The following is a 27,469-nucleotide window of genomic DNA, read 5'->3' on the forward strand; positions in this document are numbered from 1 at the left end:
AATCCCTGAAGAGTGAGAAGGATTTGGCCAAGCTGACAGGGCAGTCTCGTGGGCAAGGGGCATCGACACATCTTCCACGGTGTGACACACCCAGCTGGTCATTTTCATATAAAAGACCTTCAAGGTTACTTTTAGAAAAAATGGGTCAGCAGATGTCCACGTCATCAGAATGATGTTCTGTCACAAGGCCTGGGAAGTGAGTGCTCCTCAGAGTTGGAGAGGACGCAGAAGGGGAGTAGGGAGTGGAGCTTTATGGGGGGCGAGGGACCCGTGTTAGATTCAGGCAGGTGGGGCTGCCTGGGGCAGGTTGTGTGAGAGCACCCACCTGCCGTGTGGAAGACGGGCCATGAGGCCAGACTGGTGAGCGAAGGGCTGCAGCCAAGGCCAGGCGAGACAGGGCAGCAGGGAGAAGGGAAGGGGACAGATGGGGGGGGGGCAGTCTTATGTTGCTATGTGCCCCTGGCAGAGCGAGACAGTAACAGCCTCTTGTTTGGTCTAATTATGGGCTAAATAGGATTTTCTTTAAATGAAAAAAATCTCCCCATCCATCATCCACATGACAAATATTTATTGAGCACCTGCTACGGACATTATGTGCCTTATGCACGTTGCCGAGGACAAGCATGGTCCCTGCCCGTGTGGAACTTACAGTCCGGAGGGGAAAACAGACGTTACTCAAATGATCGTACAAATGAATGTGAGGTAAAACCATGACAAGTGACTATGGGAGGGAACATCCTAGGTCTCGTCTCCGTAGCCACCATCCTCTTGGGTTCAGATTGTCATTCCCTAGGGCAGCAGGGGACAAACTTTCCTTTTCTTTGGGTTTGTTAAGAGTGTGCAGCTCTGTTACATGATCAGTAAACATCAGCCACCTGAGACCAGGATCAAGGATCAGGTGACCCAGCTGCTTCCCACTGTTCCGGCCCTCTCTGCAGGAGCCTTGTCCCCACCTACCTCACCCCCTTCCCCTGCCACACGGGCCTCTGTTTATCCCTCAGTCTCCCGGCTCATGCTTCAGAGATGCTGCTTGCCTGATTAACTTCCCACTTTCCTGCAGATCATAGCGTGTCACTTCTTCCAGGAAGCCCTCCAGGGTGACTAACTTGGCAGCCCCTGTTAACCATGCCCATGGTGGCATGCCCCATGGACCAGGCATGCATTGCCCTGCTTTCGATTTTCCTGTAGCTGACATGGTTTCCCCTCATCCTCAGAGAAGAGGTAGGATGTGGCCTTCAGCCCCACTCGACATCAGGCCCTGCCAGGGGCACACAGTGGGGCCAGCTGCCGTGAGGAGAGGGCTCTTCACAGCTGCTGTATGTTCTCTGCGGCAGATAGAGTGGGAGACCAGCAGCCCTGGGTGCTCAGAAGGCTGTAGGGGATCTCAGGAGGCGTGTCCTGGGACCCAGACCCACTTCTACTTGTATTTCCAAAGTGCCTTAGTGGAAAGAGCTCCGGCTTGAGGTCAGATACCTGAATTTGGAGTGTGGCTCAGCCATATATCAGCTGTCTGACACTGGACAAGCTTCAGCATTTCTCCAAGCCTTGGTCTACTCTTCTGTAAAATGGGCTCAACAGTACATCATTAGGGGCACTAAACGAGATGACTAGAAGTACTCAGGATGGAGTGGTCTATTACAGGGGCCCAAGATGGGAAGCAAGCTAATGCCCACCATGTGCCGGGCCCGGGCTGTGTTTGTTTCTTGCTCCCTACAACTTCTCTGTGAGATAGACCACGCTGGGTAAGGTCCCTACACCAGGTCGCACCTGACCATCCCCTCTCGGCCAGGCCCAGGCCCGGAGGACGTGGCATCCTGGGGTCAGTCCGCTCACTGTGCTTCTCCGCAGGTCCAGAATGTTCACGGAGCTTTCAACGCTCTCGGGGGAGCAGACAGACTCACCTCCAACCGTATGTATCCCGTATCCCAACTGGAGCAGGGAAAGGGGGAGAAGAAGGGAACGTGTATCAAGCACTCACTGTCAGCCGAGCCGTGAATGCTCCGTTCCCATAGCTGGCTTGTGGGGAGGGTGGAATTAGCCCTATCTGACAGGCAAGGGGAGAAAAGTGCCTTGTCCCCACCCTCCCTGGGGAAAGGATGTGACAGCCCCAGGCACATCATAGGAGCTCAGTGAGTGCCAGCTATTATCATCATTAGCGTTATCATTACTGTCGCACAATTGTTTTTACTTGAGATAATCACCCAAGATCCCACAGCGAGCCATGGCAGAGCCCAAATTCATCCTGGTTCCAGTGGCACTGTGAGAACAGGGCTGAGGGTGGCCCAGTCAGGTCTGACCCCACACTCTCCTCTTGCTGGAGCCCCTCCCACCCATAAATGCCCCCTTTCCTGAGCCCTCCACCCACTCAGCTCTCTGGCATCTTGGCCCCAACTAAAGAGGGCTCCGTGTCTTTACACACTGACACACCTCTGCACACACCTATCTGTTGGCTGATCTAATGAATTTTTGCACACCTTATATGCACGTGTGCACACACATGGGGCCTTGGATGTATGCACAGAATGGGTCCGGGAGACCTGTCTGCTTAAATGGAGTCACCCCCTGGATCCTGCAGGACAGATGACCTTGACTTTCCTTATTTCCTCACCTGAGCTCACCTTTTTTATCCGTAAGGCTTTTCTCATTGTTTCTTAAAATACATTCTGCTCCCTGATGGTCAGAAATTCAAGCAAAAGAAAACATCTCTCCATGACCGATCCCCCACTCACAACAAAGCACACTTTTCATTTCTCTGTGTCCCTGTGAACCCTCGTCCATCCGCAGAAGTCATCATCTCAAAGCCAGTAGATGGCGGTTTACCCTCTGATTTTTGTGCTTGACATTTTTAGGAGACCGCGGTTTTTGTAGGTGTTTGCAGTGGTGAGGAGGCACGGCTGCCCCTCTCGCAGCTCTGCCATGCTTTATTAAGCCGTTGTCTTCTCGTGGAAGACGTTCCTTGTTTTTTCCCATCACGGCAATGCTTGTGATATTTATGATATTTGCATTACATTGTCCGGTTGCTTTCCCGCTGGGTGCGGGCCGTCCTTGCCTCCTCCGGCAGCTAGCGACACGCAGCGGCGTCTCCTTGCCTTCAGGCCGATGTCTGATTCTAACAGAGGGAGGTGATCCTTCCCATGTTGGTGTCCTTGGTATAGTTCTGTGGGGGGGGCAGCACATTGCCCCAAGGTGGTGGTCTACACGCGCTCGCAGTTAGCACGGACCCCTCAGAGATGGACATAGAGCTGAGCTCGGAAGGACCCAGACTGTGGCAACTGGTAGAGGGTTTGGGCAGAAAACCCTGGCTGCTCTAGGGCTAGTGACGAGAGCCATCTCAGGCTGGCTTCCGTGGGAAGAAAATGCGTGAGACCAGACAATGGCAGCCAAGGGTAGGGCTGGCTTTCATTCCCTCAGCTCTTCAGCTTGGCCTCCCTGCTGGGCCTTTTTGCCTTTGCTGCCCCCTCTGCTCCCAGACCTTCCCATTGAGGGCTGCTTCTCATTACGTAGGTCTCAGCTCAAATGCCACCACCTCCGAGGGGCCCTCCCTGACCACCTTATCTAAAGGAACTCCCACTTCTAGTAACGGATTTTTCTTCCAGCACACACCACTCTCTTTGAAGATATAGAGGAGTGATTGTGGATGTTTTAGCCATGATGATGAGGACATTGTGGTTGTTGTGTTTTGTTTTGTTTTTTTATCTTTTATAGAGACATAACTAAAATATTTGTGGATGAATTGATGTGATGTCTGGGATTTGCTTCCAGATAAAATGGGGTAGGGTGAACGATGAGGCAAAATTGACTGTGTGTTGTTAATTGTTGAAATTGAGGAATGGGATACTGGTGTGTGGGGGGGTTCATTGTAGGATTCTCCATTTTTTATGTGTTTGAATTTTTCCATAGTAAGATGTTGGGAGGGAGGGAGGCTGTGAGCTCAAAGTGTATGTGGGCCTGCCTGGTTCAGGTCGGATCCAGCAGCCCCGAGGAGGGGTCCACTGACAAGCCATCCATGTGGGTGGAATTAGGTGCGGTGTCTCTAGTGGGCATTTGGCAAATTGTATTAAAGGCCTTAAAAATGGTCATTGCCTTTGAGTCATCATTTCTACTCATAGGAAAGTAAGCTAAGGAAATAATTAAGAGAGTGTGCAAAGATGTAGGAAAATCATGTTCATTAGGTCATTGTTTATAACAGTGAAAATGAGGAACAGCGTCAGTGTCTAGCCACGGGGGGTGGGTTGAGTACGTTTATGGGGCTATGCTGTGGGATACGTGCAGATGGGTCAGAACCTTGCCGGCATGCAGGCAACAGACATTTACTGAGCACCTACTACGTGCCAGCACTGTGCTCGGGGTTACTACAGCAAATAAAACAGTGGAGCTTCTTGCTTTCTGTGTCTGGGACCTCAAATGGTATCTGCGGTGTTTGGTTCTTAGAAAACGGTACAGTATGATGCCGTTTTAGGAAAACGTAAATATAAGTCTAGCAGTTTATACAGAAGAACGTGAATCCATGGTTTTCTGTGGATGGTAGATTTGTGGGTGGTTTTTATTTTTTTCTCTTTATGATCATCTGTATTTTGTACAAATTTTAACAGGCCTATTACGGGTGTGACTTTCATTAGGCTTTCAGCCTTTCGTTCCCTCAAGTTTTTAACCTAGGCCGATGGGCATTTGGGGCACGGTATCCCAAGTGTGATCTTTGGGCTGCCGGTTTAAAATGCAGATTCTGAGCCCCACTCCGGAACTATTGAGGAGGGATGAGGCCCAGGTGTCTGCCTTTTAAATCCTGGGTGCCTCTCCTGCTCCTGACACCTGAGGACCACTGTGGGCCTGAGCAGAGGGGTGTTGCGGTCATCGTGGGCTTCTCCCTGACGCTGCAGGGCTTTTCTGAGGTTTTCGGAGGAACCAGGTCTCAAGGCAGTTCAGGAAGCACTGCCCTTTCCTTACCAAGACGCAGTATAAGCAGGAAGAGGCCATAAATGCCGTGTGCACCCCTAACCTCTTACAGCGGGCAAGTCCAAGGACTCAGAACTGATTGAGCCGGTAGACCAGGATTAGAACACAGAAGATCAAAGTTCTGTGTGGTTTTAGCTCCTGACCGGACATTGTAGAAGGCAACGACCGAGGGGCCCTTGAGCTTCTCTTAGCGTCCCACGAGCATGATCCAAGGGAATTCTTACCTTTCCTGGGTGCTGGGTGGCAGCTGTGGGCCGGCCATCCTTCCATCTGTTCGTTCATTCAGTAAGCACTCGCTACTTTCAACCCCGGGCCAGGCCCTGTGCAGGGCTCTGGGACAAGAGATGAGGAAGGCTTTGTCCCTGCCCCCTGCAGCCTCCCCCCATCCAGCAGTGGTGGGTAAGAGTTACAGTGCAATATGACGGGGCCAGGTGGAGGGAAAATTGATTTCCCATTAATTGAAAATGAGGAAAGAAATGAATCAGTTCTTTATAAATGCAGTTTCTCTGGTTCATGGGCTCTTTTTTTTTTAATAAAAAAAAAATTTTTTTTAAGTGAGTTCTACACCCAACGTGGGGCTCGAACTTAGAACCCTGAGATCAAGAGTCGCGTGTTCTAACGATTGAGCCAGTCAGGCACCCCATCATGGGCTCTTTCTTTTTAAAACTGAAACCCAGCTTGTTTCAAAAGCAACAATATTCATACAGGACCGAGGGTGCACCATGAAATGTGATCTTTATCAAATCCTGCCTTCTTCCCCAGAGGCTAAAACTGCTAATAGTTTCTTGGGTATCTTTCCAGAAAATTCTATATATTCATGCCTATAGAGTGAGTCTTCCTGCCCCCAGTACATGGAAACATGTTATTCATTCCGTCCTGTAACTTGGTTCTTTTCACTTAACAATATCTTTTGGACAGTGGCTTCTCCCAGTACCCACTCTTCAATGTTTGCCCTATTGGTGGACATTGGGTCATTTCCAGAATTTTAATATCATATACAAGCAGGAATAAAGATCCTGATAGACGGAGTCTCTCTATTCCTGGTGTCCAAAGGGAGAAAAGGAAGAGGAGTTGTTTGGTGATGAAAATTTGAAAACAGCCCCCCAACAATGCTGAGCAGGTTTAGGATTGAAATGACACAAAGTTGCCAGCTGGGCAGTGCCTGTCCCCCTGCTTCATCCTTCTGTGTCCTTCCTGCAGCTCTCGCCTCCCACGACTACATCTTGAAGATCGTGCCCACGGTGTACGAGGACAAGAGCGGCAAGCAGCGGTATTCTTACCAGTACACCGTGGCCAACAAGGTACGTGGTCTATGGGCCCAGCTGTGTGCAATTGCGCCCTCTGCTGGCTGTAAGCAGAAGTGACAAGTATCCGAGTGGGATTTCCACTGGTTCCCTTCAGGGGGCCTGTTCTCCGGGGCTGCTCTGGCCCTGTCTGTCCCTGGATAGAGAGGCCAGGCTCAGAATCAAGGGGAGGAAATCTAAGCAGGAGATGGGGTGTGATCTGTTGAGAAAGAGCCTTGCATCTGGCCCCAGTCCTTCAGACTCAGGACACTGATTGGTCAACACACAACAGATGTTCTGGCTCCTGGGATACAAGCACTTTATCCAAAATCACCAGATGGCCAGTGGTTAACAGGAATGTCCTAGGACCCCAATACTCAAAGTCATGGAGAAGCAGGTAGGCCTTTATGGGAAGCAGAACACGGTCAGAGCCCGTGAAATGGGATGACTGACAGTCGTTTCAAGCTGAGACAGCCTCTAGCTTCCCAGGAGATGACCCTGCCAGTGGACGTGAATGCTTGAAACATGTTAGTTGAGGCACTCCCAGTGGATCCCTTTATCACCAGGACTGTCCTTTTCCTCCTGTTGTAGGGCTGCCCAAACCCCTTACGGGTGATACATTGTATGGCACAGTCGATCATTAGAATAGAATAGTAGGTACCATTTATTGAGCTCTTACTATGGGTTGGATATTATGCTAAGCTCTCTATCGCTACCATATTTTTGAGTCATGACAGCTCTGACTGGGACTGTCATTGTCCCCATTTTACAGATTTGGGGACAATGACACTGTCTTGGCACTGAGAGGTGGTCATAGAGCTACAAAGTGGCCAAGTGGGGGGTTGGAACCGGTTCCTCTCTGCCTCCAGAACCTGGCCTCTTGCTCACATCACGCACAGCCTGAACAGGGGCCGTTGAGTCTGTCGGGCTGGGAGCTGCTCTCTCCCAGATGACTTGGGGTCCTCTGTCTGGATCTACCGTGCTGACTGACGCTCCAGTGTGACTTTCCAAAGGGAGTCTGTTTCTTTCACCCACTGTCTCTTGAAGGGCATCTCATTGTATCTGGCAGGTGCTGACAGCATCTAAGGGCTGGGGTATGGATGCAGTCTGAGCAGAAAAGGTGGGGCTGGAGCCGACTGCTGGTGCAGACCCGGCTCAGTCACTTGCTAGCTGTGTGGCCTGGGACAAGTCGCATAACCACTCTGTGCCTCCGTTTACTCATTTGTAAAAGGGATGGTGCCCACCTCATAAGATTGCTATCAAATGAGGCAATGTTTTAAAAACCGCTTTGTCCACAAAGGAGACTTTGGGTAAATGGTACCTACTGCTGCTGTTTTCCATTATTCTCTATTCCTCCACTCTGGGCCTTGACCCAGACAGTCACCCTGCCCCATCCGCTCTCCCTGGAGAAAGCTGATCTTGTTTTGCCCAAGGCTCCTTCCCCTGAGGCTTTGGCAAAGACCCAGCAACCAGAACAGCTTGCTCAGCTCTCTCTGTGGCCTTGGCCGCAGCCTGCCCTGGGAAAAAGTGGGCCGTGCCTGTTAGAGCCGGCCGCAGTCCATCAGGGCGGGTAGGTCTTGGGTCATCCCTGGAGGAGCCTTAGAGCGTGGGTCCTAGCATTTGGGACTGGGGGCTCCCCCTGTGGTTTAGTCTGGTCTGCAGTTATTGCGGATGAATGAGAACAGCCCAGAAGTTTCCAGCCAATGCCCAGACCAGAGAGGACACACGTTAATTCAGCTCATTAGCACCCTTTTAATCGCACCCAGCCAGGTGCCTCTCAGGAAGCCTCGTGGGGGGTCCCTCTGTCTTCCTAGTTCTGTGTGTTCCTTCTCTGAAGATGCCCACTCCCCACGTGGCCTTTATACTCCTCTCTTTTACAGCCCCCCCACACACACCGCTCAGGATGTCATGTGTGGCGTAGAATGCCCCCTCCTTGCTAACCCTTCCAGATGGCCTGGGGCGAGTTGGTCATCCATCGCCAGCCCCCCCCCAGCACTCCAGGCTTCTGTGGCACGGCGTGGACAACGTGGCGGTGTTGTGGATAGCCTTCTCCATCTGCTCCTTCTCCAGATTGTCAACCCCCCCTCTGGGGATGGGGGAGAGCTTCCTCCCCTCAGGGTCCCCAGCAGCCAGCACGCACACACGACAGGTGCTCAGTAAACAATCAATGAGTAGATGAATGGGTTTTGCATGGCTGGGAGTTAGAGGGGAAATAGGCCTTTCCTCCGCTGGAGCCCAGAACATACCTGTCCTTTCACATCTCTGCTCTCAGATTCTGGTGCTGCTTCCAGGTCATATGGTCAATTTTCAAGCAGCCAAAAGGGTTGAAAATGTGCCCCCGGCAATGCTGCCCATCCAGATGCTGACAGCAGGGCCTCCAGAGGAAAGGGTGAGAGGAACTGGGGGAGTCTGGCTCCAGGCAAGAGAGAAGAAGGCCCCTTCCTGTGGGGTCGCCAGAGGACCCTCCACCCCCCACCCACCATGAGGCATGGTCTGTATGTCTGGTTCTCACATCCCCCTTCTCTCCTCCTCCACCGCAGGAGTACGTAGCCTATAGCCATACGGGCCGCATCATCCCCGCCATCTGGTTCCGCTATGACCTTAGCCCCATCACGGTCAAGTACACGGAGAGACGGCAACCTCTGTACAGGTTCATCACCACGGTGAGTCGGTGGGGCACCTGCCATGTGCCCCTTCTGGCACGCCTGCTGGTTCTCGAAGTAACGGGAGGCAGCCCGCAGGGCTGGGATCTCAGGCTGTACACAGGAGGTTGTGATCCCTCGGATGGTAAGAAATGTTATCAGAATCATGTCAATACCAATGGCGTGTCATCAAGAAAATATTTTCCAAGAGGAATGTCACTAAATGAATTTAATTTGTTAAGCAGATTTTTATATGGCTCAGTGAAATATTTGTGATTCTCTCCAGTGTTTTATTTTATGGGTTTATTAGCAGGGTTTATCCTTTTACAGTGAAGATATAACTCATTTTTTCCCCGTGTCTGTTTTCCAATTATAGCTGCTGGTGCTGTCAGGTTTCTTCTTTCTTTCCTGCCTGCTTGTTCTCTCTTCTTTTTTTTCTTTGATTTTTTTTATTTTTCCTTTTTTTTTTTTTTTTGCCATTGTCTCCATCAAGTCTGATTTTCTTTGGGGCAGCTGCAAGCTGATGTCATTTTTCTTTGATGCTGAGTATTTCTATCAAGGATGTTATTTCCTGGCCTCCCGTTCAAAGTGTCCTTGGGGGCAGAACAGCGGTCTCATGGCACCCTGTTTCAGCCAGGAGGCCCGAGATGTTTTATAAGCCCGAGTCAGCTGAGGTGGAAGAGATGGGGTGAGTATCCTCACCTCACAGATTTGGAAACTGAGGCCTGAAGGTCCTTATGCTTTTGTACATCTTCATACTTTTAATAATGATTCAAGATCAAGGGTGTAGTCCTGGATCTTTCATTCCTGGCTCTCACTAGATTTGTATTAGTCAGGACTCTGTTACAGGAAAGACAGAAGCCCACATCCGGCTGGCTTGATGTAAGTAAGCCTCAGGCATGGCTAGATCCAGGCACAAATGTTGTCCGGAATAGGCCTTTTTTTTTTTAGTCCTGTTTTCCTCTATACTGGCTTCATTGTCAGAAAGAATTTACAAATAGAAAGTGTCTCTTTCTCAGTAATTTGACCTGAGTCCTGGATATGACAGTACTGTCCTGGCCTCACGCAGCTCCCCTTCCAACCTTGGGGCCTAGGGAATGAAAGGAGTACCCCAGTTGGCCAGCCCCAGCCAGATCACAAGAACAAAGACTGTGAGGGGCTGGGGTTCCCCAAGAGAAAAATCAGGGGTCAGTTAGTAGAAAACAGAGGGGTGGATATTAAGAGGCAAAAAGTTCAGATGTCCGCAACAACGTCTCCATCTTACGATCCACTACGTAGCAATAACAGGCCCTAGTCTCTCTGCCTCCCAGGCCCCATGAGGCTCAAAGGACATCATCAAAGGGAAGCCCTTTGCCTGATAGAAAGCCACGTGGGTGCAAAGGGTGTCGGAGCCCTAGTGCTTATTTGAGCCTCACAACGGACTTTATGCTGCTTTCTGACTCCATACAAATTTGAAATTTCTAGTCAACAGAGGGCACCTACCATAAAGCTAAGACACCCGACACAGATTGGGAAAAGGTACACACATACAAGAAAGGAATAATCCTCAGAATTTATATAGAGAGGCTTCCTATAAGCCAGTAAGAAAAAGTTAAGCAACCAAAAAGAAAAAAGGGTGAGGACTTGACCATTCACGGAGGAGACCATACTGGCCGTGAAAAGATGCCCCGAGTTCCCTAGAGATTGGAGGAATTTGATTCAAAATATAAGACCCAGTTTGGTCCTATCAGAATGGCAGAAATTACAGACCCGCCACAATAGAGATCGGGAGATGCCCAGCAAGGGGTCCTGCGTCCACTGTCTGGTACACAGGGAGATTGGGTCAGCCACTGGGGGTGATGCACAAATCCTTTGACCCAAAAGCCAGGGGACTGGTGAGCAAGTGATTTTACCTAAGGCCCTACAGGGTAGCACCCCAAATGTTTTGGGGTTTTTTTGTTTTTTGTTTGTTTGCTTGTTTTTTACGCCAGTGCTCCCACTGCATACCCAGAGTAAGGAACTAAGACACAAGGAGGTGTGTTTGTGAAGGTGTGGTGTGCTTCTCAGAGGCCCTGGGGTCTTCGGCACTGGCAGTGGCAGTGGCAGAGAAATCCCTGGCAAAAGTTTAGCGAATAAATGAACTTGCTTCATTTCTCAGCCGCTTGCTAAACTTCTGCTAGAATTTGCCACATGCCAGGCCCTGTGCGGGGCAACAGAGAGAGCCGGCTTTGACTTTATCCTTGTCCTTAAACCGCTCCCAGCTGGTGGGGAAGGGGTGTGAGCACGCAGAGAACTGACGTCCCGTCCAGTGGGGGCTCCGCTGGAGCTGTGCACCGGGCACTGTGGTAGCAACGACTCCCTTTTGTTTGGAAAATTTGAAGAAGGAAACCCAGAGGTGGCTCTTGAAGGATGTAGAGACATTTTCTAGACTGGTGAGTGAAGCAGAGAGGGCCTTAGCCCTGGGGAGAGTACGTGCAGAGGTGCCCAACGGTAGCATGTTTTGTGAAGGCCACATGGCCCCTTTCGATGGGGGTGGACTTCTGAGAGCCGGAGGTCCCAAGAAGTCACAGGGGCAGAGCCTGTCCTTCGTAACCCAGAGGCCAGATGCTCCGTGACTGCCATTTCCTTCTCCTCCTGCCTTTGGCCCTCAGCCTCGCCTCCATCTCTGCCCCATCCACCTCCCCCCGAGCGTGGACCAGGCTGAGGGAACCTCCTGACATCACGAGCCTGGTGGTTTTTCTGAAGGCCCTGTGCCACCCTCATGGTTGCCACGGCAACCGTGGGGGTCAGCCCCAAGCGAGCCAGCCGGCTGTCCCTGGCAGATGGCGTCATTGTGGAGCTCCAAAGGCCCTTGTCACGAGGCAGCAGATGTGGGGATGACGTGCACACGCAGACACACGGCACAGAGAGCCCCGGGAGCCCGGGCAGGCCGGGGTGGGGCCGGGGTGGAAGTGGAGGCACCTGCTGCGACTTCTCTTTCTCTCTTTTTAAAATCAAACACTTGTGTGCAAAGCCCCCAAGCCCCAAGTGGGGGCCTCTGCAAATAGCTCCTCACAGGGGCTGCTTAAGAGAGGGCTTAGGCCGGAGGCCAGGATGTCGTCATGTGGCGGCTGCGGGGCTGCGGAGGCAGCTGTGGGTGGGCTGGAATGAGGTGGGGTGCAGCTCAAGGGGGTGTGGGTGTGGAGGGGACGGCGGGTGGGGCCTCCCTGACGCGTTTGTACCTATCAAGTACCTGGCTTATTCGAGGTTGCCCCTCTAGGGTCTCATGGTCTGCAAAGGACCTGGACCTCCCGAGTCTGAATGGAGGACGATCCCTCCTCCGGGAAGTCTCCATCAGGCTGCACGGGACTTCTGCCTCTGGGCACCCAGGGCACGTTGCTCAGACTTCCGCTCTGTGCTATTCCAGAAAATTCCGCCACTAAAGGAATAAACAGATGGTGTTTAACGACATGCAAGTGATCCCCTTCAAAGTGCCCCCTCCCACACACGCACATTTGTCCCCCGCCCCTGCCACTTGCTGGAGCCCCTTTTTTGGGATTGCCTTCAAGTGGGTTGTGGTGACAGATTGGATGACTTCAGAAGTGTCACATCACTCTCCTTGTGTATTTCATTTTATTAGGGAGGAACAGCCAGAAGTCAGAAAGTACCACATTGGGCCGGTTTGGCTGTGACAGTTTTTGCCCCCCAAGAAGTACCAGCTGGTAATGGCATGCTCCCGTTGGGCAGCAGGGTGGCTGAATTAGACACCGTGCCTGCCCTCCAGGTGCTTCTTGCCGGTGAAATAGTGCCCCAGACTTCAGGTTGCACTTTATGATTGCCAGGCCTACTTACGATAAGCTCCAGGTCTGATGTCCCTGTGTGTCCCCAGCATCCAGCACAGGGCCTATCCTGGATGCAGGTACTCAAATATGTACAAGACACAGCTGCTCGAAGTGATCGTATAGGTACGCTGATTAAGCATCTACTGTGTACCAAGTAATCTTATAATTACCTCCTTTAACTTTCCCAGGAACCCTCCAAGGTAGATGATATCATTCCTGTTTTATGTATGAATTAACTGAGGCCCAGAGAGGTAAAGAAACTCATCCAAGGTCACACAGCCAGTAAATGGCGAGGCTGGGACTTGACTCCAGAGCCTGCTTCTGTCACATCCTCACCCCACCTTCACCCCTCCACCACTTATCTTGGGAGCCTCCATCCTCCAAAACAAGGGCTCTCAAAGATGTCCCAGCAACCGAGTCCCCAGAAACCATGGAGCCCTTAGTAGGACAACAGGGTGACCTGATAACAGTGACTCCCTGCTGGAAATCGGGAAGAAATGTCACAGCAGGAAACAAGGTGACATTGTGAGCATGAGTGATAAAGTCACCGTCACACATACACAAACCATAAAAAAACAAAACAACAACAAATGACCAGCCCACATCAGCGGTCCAAAACTGGTTGGCTGGTCGTTTGCAAATTTTCCTGCCAGATCTGATTACCTTTCACTCTTCTATTTGGGTACCTGCAAGGATTTGCCATAGACAAAAGGCATCAGGTACTTGGGTGGGGAGTGGGGTGTGGGGGAGAGTGTAAAAACAATTGAGAAGAGACAAACTGAAAACTGGGGAGGTTTTGCCCAGTAAGGCAGTATGAGTAGGGAAGAGACCAGCTTTGTAGCTGGACCCGGATCTCGCCTACTCAGACTTCCCTTGGTGTGTCTCTCCCTCCTGGACCAGGAGCTCCAGGAAGACAGGGCAGGGCCTTAGTCAGCTCTGGTCTCCAGGCCTGGGGCAGCCGAGGGAGGTGATAAGTAGGCGTCAGATACTGAGCAGACGGATGGAGGGGTCTGCGCCTCGGCCCACCCCTCTACCACGGCAGTTTCTATTAGGTGAGCCGTAACATAGAGCCCACATTAGCAGCTCAGTACTCAGGGCCGGACATGTGTAAAAGACTTTGGTTCCGATCTTTACAGACCTTTGAGCATAGCTAGATCTTCTAGAACATTGTGTACCAGGGACAGATTGCTTAGCTGGGTCTGCACACAGATCTCTCGGTGGCCATGGAAGCTGCTGGTGCTTGCCGTTTGAAGGCAGATTCTGAGACATGTAAGGAATATTGGAATGGAGCGAGCTCCCTTTTACAAACTCACTTATTTCGACAGCCACACGAGCTTCTTCCTAAACTTTGTTGATGGGGTCCCCTTCGGGACATTCGATATGTAAAACCTAACAGAATTGAGAAAATAAATACAGAGAAGCCATCCATGCATGATACAGGGACTGGAGGAAGCCTCAGGTTGGGGGTGAAGCAGGGGTTCTAATAGAAAAAAGCAGGCCCTTTGCAGCCTTCCAGACCTGGATACTCCTCACCCTCGCCTATTTGGTATCTGTGTGACCTTGAACAAGCCAGTCCCTCTCTGAGCCTCTGCTTCCCCATCTGTGAAATGGGGGTCGCTCCATTTCCCTAGTACTTGTGCAGATCGAATGAGAAGGCAGAAGAAATTGCCAGCTCACGCCTGACACATAGTAGGTGCTTCACTGAGGTGGGTTTTGGGGGAGGGGAGCAGGTATCTTGCAACTGCAGCCATCGTAAGAGTGGTGGGGAGAGGACTCTGTTCTCCCCCAGGCTCCTGTCCCAGAGGGTGGGAGTGGGGGGTCTGGCAGACGTGACGCCCCTGGATGGAGACCACCACACCCTCTCCTGCCCCACATTTCCAGGGCCCAGTCATCATCAGCGTCCCTTCCACAACAGCCCCCACCCCTGCAAAGCCGCAGCCTCGGTGTTCTCATCCGCGGCTCCAGTCTGTCTGCCGCCACCGGCCTCTGATGGGACTCCGATTCATTATTTATTTCCTCATACTGTGCCTTTTCCATAAGCTTTTCGAGCATTGCTGCCTGGACGAGGACAGTGAATGAACAGTTCCCAGGCACTTGTGGCATAGCAGGCGGCCAGACAGAGGTCATCTTGGTCCTCACGGGGGGGCCCCATTGTACAGATGAGAGAAACTGAGGCTCAGAGGGGTGACCTGGCTTTCCTGGCCACAGTGGCTGGGCTGGGATCTGCCCGCAGGAATGTTTACTCCAGAGCCCACAGTCTCCACCCCCACCCCAGGGTCGGTGTGTGTGTGTGTGTCGTGCTTCTCCACTGCCCACTGTGAAAAGTAGATGGGGGGAGGGGCAACAGATTGGGAAAACATCAGTGTCAGTGGAACAACGGACGGATTCAGCTCTCCAGCCAGTGCGGTTGGAACACGTCCTTTCCATATTATAAGGAATTAAGAGCCGTAATTAAACTGTAAGGGAAACACACACACACACACCTTTTCAAGGTAGACAAGCTGACTTCATTCTAGCCATAGTGGGAGGTTGGGAAGCTGGTAGAACCACAGAAAGTCTCTGCTAAAGAACAAAGGGGCATTATTGATGACTTCTGATGAAAGTAAAGTAATGCACTCCTCTCAGACTCACCGGGGCCTGGGTATCGAATATTCCTTGTTTCCATTTCCGGAGCCAGGGCTGCTGACCAGAGTAGGGTTGCATGTGCTGGCTGTGGTGGCCCTTCCTGACTCAGTGGCCCTGCTCCTTCACCACCCTCCCCTGAGCTTGTCCCCCTGCCTCAGGGGCTGGTTGGGATACCAAAACATGGCAGGAGTGAGGAAGCAAGGGAACAGGCGTTCATGGCGGTGTGTGTGACACACTCATTCCGTCTGACAGCAGTCCTGAGGGGTGAGGATTAGTCTTCCTGTTTTTTAAAGTAAGGAAACGGAGGTATGGAAGTAAGGATGACACAAGGGCACACGACAGGAGGGGTTCCAGCCAGAAGTACCTTTGTATCAGGAACTTCTGATATCTTCTTGGCGTTTGGGGTTGAGGTAGAGTCTTGGGGAGATTGAAGAGCTCCCTGGCTGGCCAAAGAATGGAAATAACCTCTAGCCTAGGTACTCTGCCCCCGAGGGGTATGCTTCATCACAAACACTTCTTGGCACTTAGCTGAGGAAATATCCTGCTGAGGTCTCAGCTACCCCATCTGTAGAAGGGGCCCTTGCAGTGCTTGGGACCTGGGCCACTGCAAAGAATCTGCATGTGGTGCCTGGGACACCTTCGCTGTCCTGTCTTTCTATGAATTGGCTTGTTCTCAGCTAACAGAAAAAGGGAAATGGAGACCCAGAGTCTGGTTCTGGGAAATAAGTGGTATTTTACCCATTGTTCTTCTTAGAAGGGGTCTCAGAGAGGTTTCGAAAATCTCAGATCTTAGCAACAAGGTCGGAGCCTTCCGGTCAACTGCAAGATTAGGTTAAGTGGCATTTACTGAGCACCTACTAAGTTCTGGGAGCTCCAGAGGCATTTCCTGCAGTAGGACAATTGGCAGGGGTAGGGGTGGTTTCCCCACGTCATAGATGAAAAAAGCTGAGGCCCGGAAAGACCCTCTCTGGCTAGAGTGAGCGAGGGACAACCATGACTTGGCCTCCCAAGGCTGAGCCCTTTCTGTCACCATGGCAGACCCCCCCAGCATCACCTCATCCCCACCATGCTCAGGGCTCCCTGCTGCACGTCCAGTGACAAGGTGTATGGTTGGCTTTACCTTCACTTTTAGTCATTTGTATTCATGTTGGCGCATCCCCGTGGGTCAGCAAGGTGCCGGGCCACCATCTTCCCTTTCAGCAGCCCTTTCCTTAGTCTCTTCTTGAGATCTGCTCTAAAGATGGGGTGAAGCCTGTTACCTCGCCATCAATGTAGGGCCTGCACCCCATCAGGTGCAGCCTCTTGACTTCATGTATTTCTGTGTTTCAGACGCAGGAGCTGTGGCCTCCTCAGGACCCAAGGCGGCCATGATTGGCACCAGCTTGGAGGGTCCAGATGTGGTCACCTCTTGGGGTTGGGGGTTTCTGTGGCCACCCACATGTCAGAATCCAGGGAGCACTACAGCCTGAGAGCACCCCAGGACCCCTCTCCTCATGACCCCTGCTTCATCTCACACCAGGCACCACCTATGAATATGAGTGCGTCAGGAAGGTCCCAGCCAACTAATGGCAAAATCATGAAAGCAGGGGGCCCTAGCAGCATCAAGCAGGCTGCTAGGTTTCCTTCAGCTTTTGAGGTGCCTCGCCCCACCCTGGAATGTGCTAGAAATCCCCCTCCTCATTTGACCAGTGACCAGCACCTTTGACAGAAGTCGGACAAGGGGAGATGTGCTGCTGAGCTGGGTAGTACCGGGAGGCGCACATGGGGGCTCACTGCGGGGCCTCCTTACGCTCAGGCTGACAGCAGCTCACTTGGCTGGGGTCAGTTGCTTAGTGGCTTGTGTGCCCCAGGGCCCCAGCTTCCCCGCAGCTGTGTGTTTCTTGTGTACCTCAATGCATGTGTTGTCTCCTGCCCCTGGCCGGCCCAGGAAAAGGAGGCTCCAGACTGGGCGCCAGGTGTTTGTGAATCATAGGCATGCTCGGGTTCCAAAGCGTGTGTGTGTGGATATAGGGCGTGGAGTGTGTGTGTCTGTGTGTGGTTTTTTTTCTTTTTCTTTTTCTTTTTTTTTAATTATTTGCTGCATTGCACTTAAGTCACAATTTCCTCTTCTCTGATCCAAGCTCTAAAAGCATTTTGCGGTGTAAAATCTCCTATCATCTGATCCACTCTACCGAAATAAACCAGCTCCCCTGCCGTCATCTTCCTTGAAAAGTGCCCCTGCGTCATACTCTGAGGCTGGCAGGGAGAGGCCTTGCCTGCTGAAAACACTTCATAATAATCCCTCCAGCGCCCCCCAGCCTCTTCACTCCCTGGGGGGCTGCTCTGGTTTCCTGGGCTGTTCTTACTGGAGTGCCAGCTGTTCCACTTACAGCCCGTCCGTGCAGACCCGCTCTGTCTGCCGTGGGCCTCACAGCCCTCTGCTTAGCTCATCTCGTGGAAATATCATTTTAAAAATAAACACTGGTTCGATGCGCACTTCCCTCTCACCTCCGCTGTGTCTCCTGGCCTCCTCCGCTGGGCACCACAGGGTCCATTAAGGCACCACTGTCTCTCGGAGTTCTCCAGTGGTCGGGGCTCAGCGGCTGGCCGGCCACCCAGTGGTGCCTCCGGGGCGGGCTCCGGAGCCTTCTGCACTGTTCCGCTGGACTTCCTCTTAGTCCTGTGGTCATCTAAGCGCTCCTTCAATGTGGCAGGGGGAAAGAGTGAGCGCTCTGGAGGCGGACAGACGTCACTGTGCCACACACTTACTGTGTGACCTTGGAAAAGTGATTTCCTCTTCTGGGCCCCCAGGTGCATGGCGGAGGTGTGGCCCACAGGTGATGGGTCGTATGGGTTCTTGTGAAGGCATAAAGTATGCACTCAAGACGAAGACTCCATTTAAAGTTGCCTTGCAAACCTTCTGTGAACTTCTTTTACCTGACATTGTCTATACTTTGATTCTTTTATGGAACCAGAAAGCAACCGATAGGCCAGAAAATTTTGAGTAAAGCATCGCATTACTTTGATATGTCACAAGTGGAGTCCTGACAACTTCGAAGCAAAGTTAGTCACTCGGTTCGGCGGAGAAGCTTCATGCCTGAGAAGCAGCGGAGTGCCGTGTTGAGTGCAGACTCCAGAGTTTTAAACTGTCAGTTCGACCACGAATTACGGTGGCATTGGACAAGTAGTACAATGTCTCTGTGCCTCGGTTTCCTTGGCTGTCACATATGTATAAGAGTAGGACTTTCTAGGATTGGCCTTGGGATTCAGGAGGGAGGAGGGAGGGGCAGAGCACTCAAGCCCTGCCTGGCATAGAGAAAGTGCTGTGTGAGCTCTGCTCCGTCATACAGGACGTCATGAGCTCAGACATACAACAGGGGCAGTTTTCACCTCCAGGAGACACGTGACTGCATTTGGAGACATTTTGGTTGTCGTGACAGGTGGGAAAGGGTACTCCTGGCAATCCCTGGGCAGAGGCCCCCGAGACGCTGCTAATTAACGTGCCGCAGCACCCAGGACAACGAAGTTTCTGGTCCCCCAAAGTAGATAGCGCCATAAGAAACTCTGCCAATACAAGCTTTCTGGTAGCACTATAGGCCCCCTGTGCTCTGTAGTGCTTGCCTTGGTTGTAATTTTGCATTTGATGATATGATTATTTGGTTACTACCTGTCCCCTGGATTCAGTGCAAGTTTCTGAGAGTGAGAGATTATTTCTCGCCCCAGTCCATCCAGGCCGGTGCTGCCTCTTCGGCCCCTCCCGGAGCTCCGTCACAGGCAGCACCAGGCCCGTACCTGTCCCATCCGGTTCAAGTCCCAGGATTGCCACTTCCTGGCTGTGTGACCTTGGGCCAGTGGCACTGCCTTTCTGAACCTCCATTCCTTCATCTGCAAACGGGATTGTAAAACTCTGATTAAGTTTAGGGTGGAAGTTAAGACCACAGGCTCCAGGGTGAAGACAGAGCTGAGGTCAAGTCACCACTCTGCTACATACTGTGTGAACTTACTTACGTAACTAAACCTTGGTTTCCTCACCTATGAAATGGGTCTAATATTCCCCTTCCTCATTCAGAAGGCGATTAAGGGATTTAAAGGACCTGATAATGATTACTTTTATTGTTAAATTCGTCATCCAGTAAGTGCGGTTTTTTGAGCCCTGCGTATGTTCCAGACCCCATTAGTCATGGGGCAGAGCATCTGTACTCCCATAGCTCATTGTCTCATGATCTGGGAGGGAGCTGGCCTGGCGCTGCAGCCAGCACTGACCTCTGACCACCCCCCCCCTTCCAGATCTGTGCCATCATCGGTGGGACCTTCACTGTGGCCGGCATTCTGGACTCCTGTATCTTCACAGCCTCGGAGGCCTGGAAGAAGATCCAGCTGGGCAAGATGCATTGACGACCCACCCGGCCCAATGGCCGAGGACCCAGGGAGACCGCCAGCCCTGTTTCCAGCGCCCTGTCTCCTCCTGCCCTCTTATCTGGCCCAGGATCTGGCTGCGTCCCAAAGTGGGGGTTGGGGGAGGTAGGGGGTGGCTCACGGTTTTGCAGCTACCTCTTTTCCCCATCTTTAATTTTACATGAATTACACTGCCTGAAGTGGTGGTGCCCCTTTTTCTGGGGAGCCCCAAGACCAGAGTCAGGCAGGGTGGGTTCGGGGATATCGGGGACCACTCCCGGGAGGGCTGCAGTCCCTTCCTTCTTAGGGGAACAGCCCAGAATCCACGTCGACCAGCTCTCAGCCAGGCTTTCACAATCTTGAAGCTCCCACCATTTGGATGCACCAATCACTTGGTTTCTGCCCTGGGCAGCCAGCCCGCAGACCAGGGCTCTCTGCTTTGGGTCACGCTGCCCAAAGCTGCCTCTCCTCGGCACCTTCAACAAAGGACGGTACTTCCCAGGCGAGCCCCTGAGGTGTGGCGCCGTAGAAGGAACCCTCGCTTTTGCTCTTCCCTTCTCGCCCATCCCAGAGCCCAGGCTCACGTCCCTCACCCCCACCCATATCTTCTTCTCCTGAGAAGCAGATGCCCAGCGGTCAGGTAGCAGCGGTGGAGACTTGGGTCTGCCCATTGGAAACTGGGCAGGTGGCGAGTTCCCTTTCCTCTCTTCCCCTTGTTTCTCGGAACCCCCCACCAATTGTGCCTCAGCCCCTGTGCTGTGTGGCAACAGCATCTCTTGGTGGAGGGGCTGGTTTTAAATGGGGAGTCATCCTTTGAACAACAGACATGGTTTGTGCGCTTATGTCCAGACAGAAAGCATCCTTCTCTGCGGCCCTAATAAAATCATGTCTCACCATCTCCCACACACTTGCCATCAATCCCAAGGGCTTCAGTTGGGGAAGCAAAGCAGACCAGTCCTTCTCCTGTCGTTGGAGATGGGGCCACACACCAACATGTTTCTGGTCCCTAGGGCAGTTCCATTGTCTCCCCACTTGCTCCTGAGCTGGGTCCCTCCCCTGTTGCTCACCCTCATCCTTCCCCTTTAGCCCTGAGAGGGAGCGGCAGTGGTCCAGGCATGAGTTCCACCCAGGGAATTTTAGGTATGCCCTTGTGTCCCAGGGAGAGAGCTGCCTGCCTGTTTTCCGTTTATACCAAGATTGTTTGCATACTTTTGTAATTAAGGGGAGTGTCTGGTGGAGGTTTTTAAATTATCTGTATAGCTCAAGTCTGCCATTTGTAATTTTTGGCTCTGGATTCCAATTAGAAAAGTGTCCCCTTCTGCATATGAGTTGACTGATGTTGTGAGCGTAAACTGCATTTGGTTATCTCTGGTATCTGTGGCCACTTGGATGGATTTTTTTTCCCATATTCTGTTCCCCAGTTACTGAAAGGAATCTCTTTGGTGTGTGAATACCTGCACCTGTAGAGGGTGGGCAGGGTGGGGCGGGGAAATGTGTGGCATGCACAGGAGTTGAAATTCCACTTTTATGCTTTTTAAAAAACAAACTCTTGAGGACATGGGGGGTGTCAGTTTCCTATGGAAGAGACACCTCTGACCCTTTATTCTTATAAACAGTCTCAAGGGGGAAAAATGATTTCGTTCTTTCCCCACTCGTTGGGCTCAAATAGATTAAAAGGCTGATTTTCAGAAGTATTGCTGTGTGTTTCTTTCTTCTTGATTGTGGCTGGCTAGCCTGGAGGCTGGGATCACAGGCAGAATGGAATTTAATTCTAGAGGAGAAAAGTTGAGAAATGTGGAAAAGATCGGTGAAGATGATCAGAAAGTCAAGACCCCATGGAGCCAGCCCTTCTTTTATTGAATCCCTACAGAATATGCCTGGATCTGCCGGTGTCTAGCTGTGCGACCTCAGGCCAGGTCCTTACCACTCAGCACCCCTTTCTTTCTCAGCTGAAAACGGAGAGAGTAATAAAACAATCTCGTGGGCTGTTGTTGAAATTAAACCTATAATATGTGCAAGTAAGTCATACCGGATCAGAATGAGTTCATGTATGCAGAAAAGGGGTCCGTGGTGTATCTTCAATAATGGGAGTTGTTCCATATAGGCATTCCGAAATAGGGTATAATCTCTTTGAGAACAGGGCTGACGTGTTTTCCCACAGCTTTGAACCAAGGGCTGCATAAATGAAAAGTGTTTCATAAACATTTCTTAATTTCCAAGGATCTGGCATTCCTTGTTCAGTCTTCAGCTCCGCAAAGGGAGACCATCATCGGCTATGAGAAGGAGACTGACGTGGCTATTTACCGTCCTGTTGTTCGGTCCTTCGAGGCCCTCACCTGGAACAGCACAAATGTGGATCATTCCATCAAGGGTGAATGTGGGAGTGAACCAGTCTGCAGGAAACTCTTCACTTGATTCTCCCCGTTCTTCTCTCTTTAACATCCTGATACTAGAGTTACCGTGGCCCTCAGAGCTAGAGGTCAAGCGTAGTGTGCCTGCTGGTTGTCAGTACACGTGTTCCCAAACCGGTTCATGTCATCTGTGCTTTATGCTGTAATGCTGGGACTTAGCTAACCAGTGAAATAGGATTGAAAAATGAAAAAATCTAGTCCAACTAAGTCGTATACTTTGCAGAGACCTGATAATGGTGAGTTGCTACCCTTTCCTCAAAATGCTCCCGAATTAGATATGAGCAAGACTCTACTGAAAAGACTTGGGGCAGGGGTGGAGGGGGGTGGGGTGGACAGCGGGACGTCCTTGAGGATTCTACTGAGGGTCTCAGTTCTCACTCCACGTTAAAGTCACCCAAAACTGGAACTCTCGGGTTGGTTTCTGTAAGGACACGTTTATGCAAGGAAAGTGAAGGAGAACTCCAACAGAGTTTCTCAATGAGAAAACCTTGCCTCAGGGTCAAAAGATTGATGAACGTTTTTTAAGTGGACACAAAACGTTTAAGGTATGTGTCATTTTTATGATTCCCCTCTTAAACCAGTTCTTTCGATTGTCTAACCAAGAGCAGATGACAGCGTTTTCGTGTAAGAGGATTTCTCAATCAGGGATTATAGCACAGACTCATAGAGAGGGGTGGTGATAGGTCGGGGGCTGTGCCGGCTCAGGCAGGGGGAGGGGCTGCGGTTGCACAGGAGGTGAAGTTACAGAGGTGTATCAGGGAAGAGAGCCGCTCATCACGCTGCCTGAGGGGGGCAGGTACCACAGCGCGCGTGTGAAGCTTGGGAAGAAGTAGCATGTAGCAATGGCACTTACAAGGGACAGCTGTCGTTCGTTTTTATTACTCTATGTCACAGATTCATTTTTGATTCTTGCCAGAAACAAAGAGACACACTTTCCTAATGTGGCAGGCCACCGGAGGTCCTAATCCCTTCTTAAGAAATTGGCTCATTAGCTGTTCCAGTAGATAGCTGCCGTGGTCCAGGAATGTGAGAGGGGGACTGTATGAAGGACAACATTCTCCCAGGACCTTTTTCCCTCCCCAGCAGTTGTCTTTGGTCAGTCATGTAGTGATGAGGTCATGCACTTTATTCCGACCAAAATAAGTTATTATCTTAAGTCTTGTAGAAATAGCTACCAATGGTTGGGCATTCTCCACGTGCCAGGCAAGGAGTGATTGTTCAGACCTTGTCCTTCCCAATCCTCACAGCCATCCTACCCGGTGGGTGTTCCCTCCTTTTTACAAAGGACAAAACAGATTTAGTAACTTTGCTCCATCACACAGCCAGCAGGCGGTAAAGTTGGAATTCAAACTCATGTTCGCCTGACTCCAGGGTTATGAAGAATCGTACGGTTCTGCCTCAGTCCCCAAGAGCATCTTATCCGCCTCCAAAGAGGGAACTGACCCCCACCCCCCAAAAAGGGGGAAATTGAAAGTGGTGAGGGTACTTTTGTTTTTGTTTTCTTCCTTTTTTTTTTTTTAAAGATTTTATTTATTTATTTGACAGAGATAGAGACAGCCAGCGAGAGAGGGAACACAGCAGGGGGAGTGGGAGAGGAAGAAGCAGGCTCATAGCAGAGGAGCCTGATGTGGGGCTCAATCCCATAACGCCGGGATCACGCCCTGAGCCGAAGGCAGATGCTTAACCGCTGTGCCACCCAGGCGCCCCTGTTTTCTTCCTTTTTAAACAGCCTGCAAAGGAAGCCAAATTGAACATTTGGGAATCCTCTTAAAAAATGTAAAGCCCTTAAAACATTTTAATTACACAAATAATACATGCTCATGGTCCCACTGGAGGAAAACCAGAAAAGAGCAAAAAGGAAAAATTAAAGTGGGCCCTGATTCCACTAATCAGAGGTAGTCATTGTTAACACTGTAGTGATAGCCTTCCATAAACAAAATGGGGTCACGCTGTTCATAGTATTTTGTAGTTTACTCTTTTCCACAATAGACCACTTCCTGTGTTAACGACTGTGGATCTCATCATTATCTTCATTGGCTGCCAGATAACAATAAGTGTATTGAGTATCTAATGGTGGACTGTGTTCATCCTCTCCTCCCGTCTCATTTAGAACCTATTTGGGGCACCTGGCTGGCTCAGTTGGTAGAGCACGCACCTCTTGATCCCAGCGTCATGAGTTCAAGCCCCACAGTAGGTGTGGAGGCTACTTAAAAAAAAATTAAAATCATTCAGAACCTGTTTTTTTTCCTTAAAGATTTATTTATTTGAGAGCATGTGTGGGAGTGCAGACTCGAGGTCGGGGTAGGGACAGAGGGAGAGAGAGAATCATGGAGCAGACTCCCCGCTGAGCAGGGAGCTGGACAGGGCTCCATCTCATGACCCTGAGATCATGACCCGAGCCAAAATCGAGAGTGGGACACAACTGACTGAGCCACCCAGGCACCCCACAGAACCTGTTCTTTCGCCTGTAAAAGGAACAATTCAGAGGATTGTTTACCTGATTAAGGTGACATCTGTAAAACTTGGCACAATGCCTGACATTAAATGCTCAGCCAAGTAAGATTAGCCATTACTATTCATTTAATAATAATTTCTACTATTTATTAAGTGCTTACTTTGTGCCAGGTATTGTGCTAAGGGTTCATTTAATCCTGGCACCAAGCCAATGAGGTAAATATTATTATTCCCATTTCTCTGATGAGGAAAGTGTCAAGAGGCTAAATATCTTACCCAAAGCTACACAGCCAGGAAGTGATGGAGAGCCAAACCCAGGCAATCAGAATCTGGGCTCACATTTTTCCCCATGTACCACCCTCTGCCTCAGAGACATAAAAATATTCCCTGGGCATTTCCTCTGTGCTAGCCCTGTCCTAGGTCCCGGGGTTCAGTACCAATTCCTGTGCATGTTTCCAAGGGTGGACATGAGGCAAGATACCATCCGATCCCACTGAGTCCTCATTGAGAGTAACAGAGCCTCAGGCTCTCAAGGTCTTATCTGGTGATGTCATTGCACCTGTCTTAATTTTACTGAGTGTGGGGTGAGGGGTGTAAAGACATACCTCCCCGCCCTGGTTGATCATGACCATACCTTGATTATCCCGGGTTGAATGATCTGTCCTCATGGTGACCTATAATACTGTGAGTTTAAGGTGCGCAAAGGTTGAGTTGATACACTCAGGTATTGCAAAATGATTACCATAGTAGCTCAGTTTACACTTCCATCACCTCACGTAATTGCCATTTCTTTTTTGTGGTGAAGACATTAAAGATCCTCCTTATGCTTCCCCCCCCCAACCTCCCCCCAGCCTCCTTACTCTTGGAGCCTGATGGCCTTTTGGTTGCTATTGCCTCAACAAGTTTCACACCGCTTACCCTGCTGCCATGGCTTCTCCAACCAGCCCAGGTGTTGGCCATCCTGAGTCTGAGAGCCAGAAGTCACCAACACCTACTGCGGGTGGGATGTGTGTGTGTGTGTGTGTGTGTGTGTGTGTGTGTGTCTGGAATGAAACCTAAAATAGGACCCGGCAGGTTCAGGGATCACGGCAGATGCCCTGGTTGACCATGAGTATGAGTAAATGCTGGTGTTTAACAATTGCATCACCATATGCCTGAAGACACTAATAAATGGAGAGCAGGGGACCTGCCCGATTCTGGCAAGACAAGCTTCTCTCTGAATTTCAGGGTGTCCATCTGTTAACTGAGCACCACAAAGTGTTCTATCTGACATGTGGCACAAAGTAGGTGCTTAATACATATGAACTGAATGAATGAATCAATTCTTTCAATGATTAAGTCCATCAATCACTGGAAGTCTCCCGCACAGCGAGACCTTTCATTCCCAAGGGCCTCGCGGGGTGTCTTAGCCTGACTAGCCGGCGGGTGGCGCCCGCGTCTCCGGGCGTTCTTCCCGGGATGGGAGGCGGAGCTGGTACACGGCCGGGCGGGGCGGGGCGGGGCGGGGCGGGGCTGCGGAGGGCCCGGGGTGGGCGGGGCCGGGACGAGTGGGGCGGGGCAGTGGCCACCAACCCGCAGGCGAGCTCCTGCAGCAGAGGCCCGGGAAGTTTTTCTTCCAAGGTCCGTGGACCGTGTTTACATGAAACACAGAAATCTTACAGTTTGCCTCATCGGGAGTTAATGGCGATAGTCTGAAAGTGAGGACTCGTGGATGTGAGGCCCAGCTTTAGGGCTGTCCTGGAGCAAGCCCCTATGCTTTCATTAGGAATAACGGCTTACTGTAATTGAGCTCTAAACACTTCCAGCGGATTAACTCATTTAATCCTCTTAACAACTCTACGAGTCACCTGCTAAGATCATCCCCATTTCACAGATGTGAAAACTGAGGCTCAGAAATATGGAGGCATCTCCCCAAGGTCCAGCCACATGAAGAGGCACTTGGATCCAGGCCTGATTCTACAACCGCAGCTCTCCCCAATGATGTGGGAAACAAAGGCAGAAGAAAAATTATTAAATTTCCTTATTACCAATAGCCCATTGACAAGTCCTTGAAACAGGCAGAGTGACATTCCTCTAGGGACTCAACTGCCTCGATGTAAATACTCGCTAAGGGCAAAAGACAATCCAGCCTGGACCCCTCCCCCCAATCCTGTAAGTCTACTTTAACATTTAAAAATTCCTTTGGAAACTTCCGTTATCTCTAAACCCCCCAAGATACGTGTTGGTAATCATCCCCCAAGCATATGGCCCACTGTATACATTCCAAGGGTCTCATGACTAAGGTTGTATTAGAGGGTAATAAATGACCTTTTCCCAACAACAGTCAGCCCCCTCAAGGTCCTAGAAATCTTGCTTGCAAAATTCCTTAGAGACTTATGCTATCCCGAACCCCCTCCCAACTTGAAAGTATATAATGGGCCACTTCTCATGACCCCAGTGCACCCCTTTCTGCCCATGGGTCCTGTCCCCTTGCTTTAATAAAACCACCTTTTTGCACCAAAGACGTCTCAAGAATTCTTTCTTGGCTCTGGCTTCAAAACCTAATGTCTTTCCTACATCACCCAGCAGGGGTAAAAAACTGGGGGGAAGTTTTGCAAGACCAGGTGGTTGGTTCTCACGCTCTCCATTGTTGCACCTCAAAATCTTTGGGTGGGCGGGAGGAGGAGAGAGCTTGCTTTAATACCCAGACCTACCAGTGCCTGCTTTCCTAGGACTGTGATGGAGCACAAAAATTTTGCATTTTGAGCAAGTTTCTCAGTGACTTTGAAGGAGCAAATCAGTGGATTGTATTTGGATCATCATGAATGCCCAAAGCAACCAACAACATAATTAAACCAATCACCTCAGCCGAGGGCAACAAGAGGCAAAGCAAGAGTTTGGGATAAGAAAGGGACTCTTGGTGTGCCTATTTTTAAAACACCAGTAGG

General features: G+C 50.8%; 1 protein-coding gene across 4 annotated transcripts in view; it reads left to right on the forward strand.

Annotated features, from left to right (window-relative positions):
- Positions 1 to 21,368, forward strand: part of ERGIC1 (endoplasmic reticulum-golgi intermediate compartment 1) — a 101,954-nt gene extending 80,586 nt beyond the window's left edge. For 2 of the 4 annotated variants that reach the window (XM_026510976.4, XM_026510977.4), the window contains exons 7-10: positions 1,849 to 1,909; positions 6,154 to 6,254; positions 8,777 to 8,899; positions 19,570 to 21,368. In XM_026510976.4, the coding sequence (XP_026366761.1) occupies positions 1,849 to 1,909; positions 6,154 to 6,254; positions 8,777 to 8,899; positions 19,570 to 19,677 (393 nt within the window). In that variant the 3' untranslated portion in view covers positions 19,678 to 21,368. Of the gene's footprint in view, positions 1 to 1,848; positions 1,910 to 6,153; positions 6,255 to 8,776; positions 14,072 to 19,569 lie in introns of those variants that run through there. The other 2 variants (XM_057312329.1, XM_057312328.1) reach the window with 1 other exon arrangement.
- The last annotated feature ends 6,101 nt before the right edge of the window (positions 21,369 to 27,469 follow it).

Source organism: Ursus arctos, unplaced genomic scaffold (genome assembly GCF_023065955.2).
Source record: "Ursus arctos isolate Adak ecotype North America unplaced genomic scaffold, UrsArc2.0 scaffold_15, whole genome shotgun sequence".
NCBI lineage: Eukaryota > Metazoa > Chordata > Mammalia > Carnivora > Ursidae > Ursus > Ursus arctos.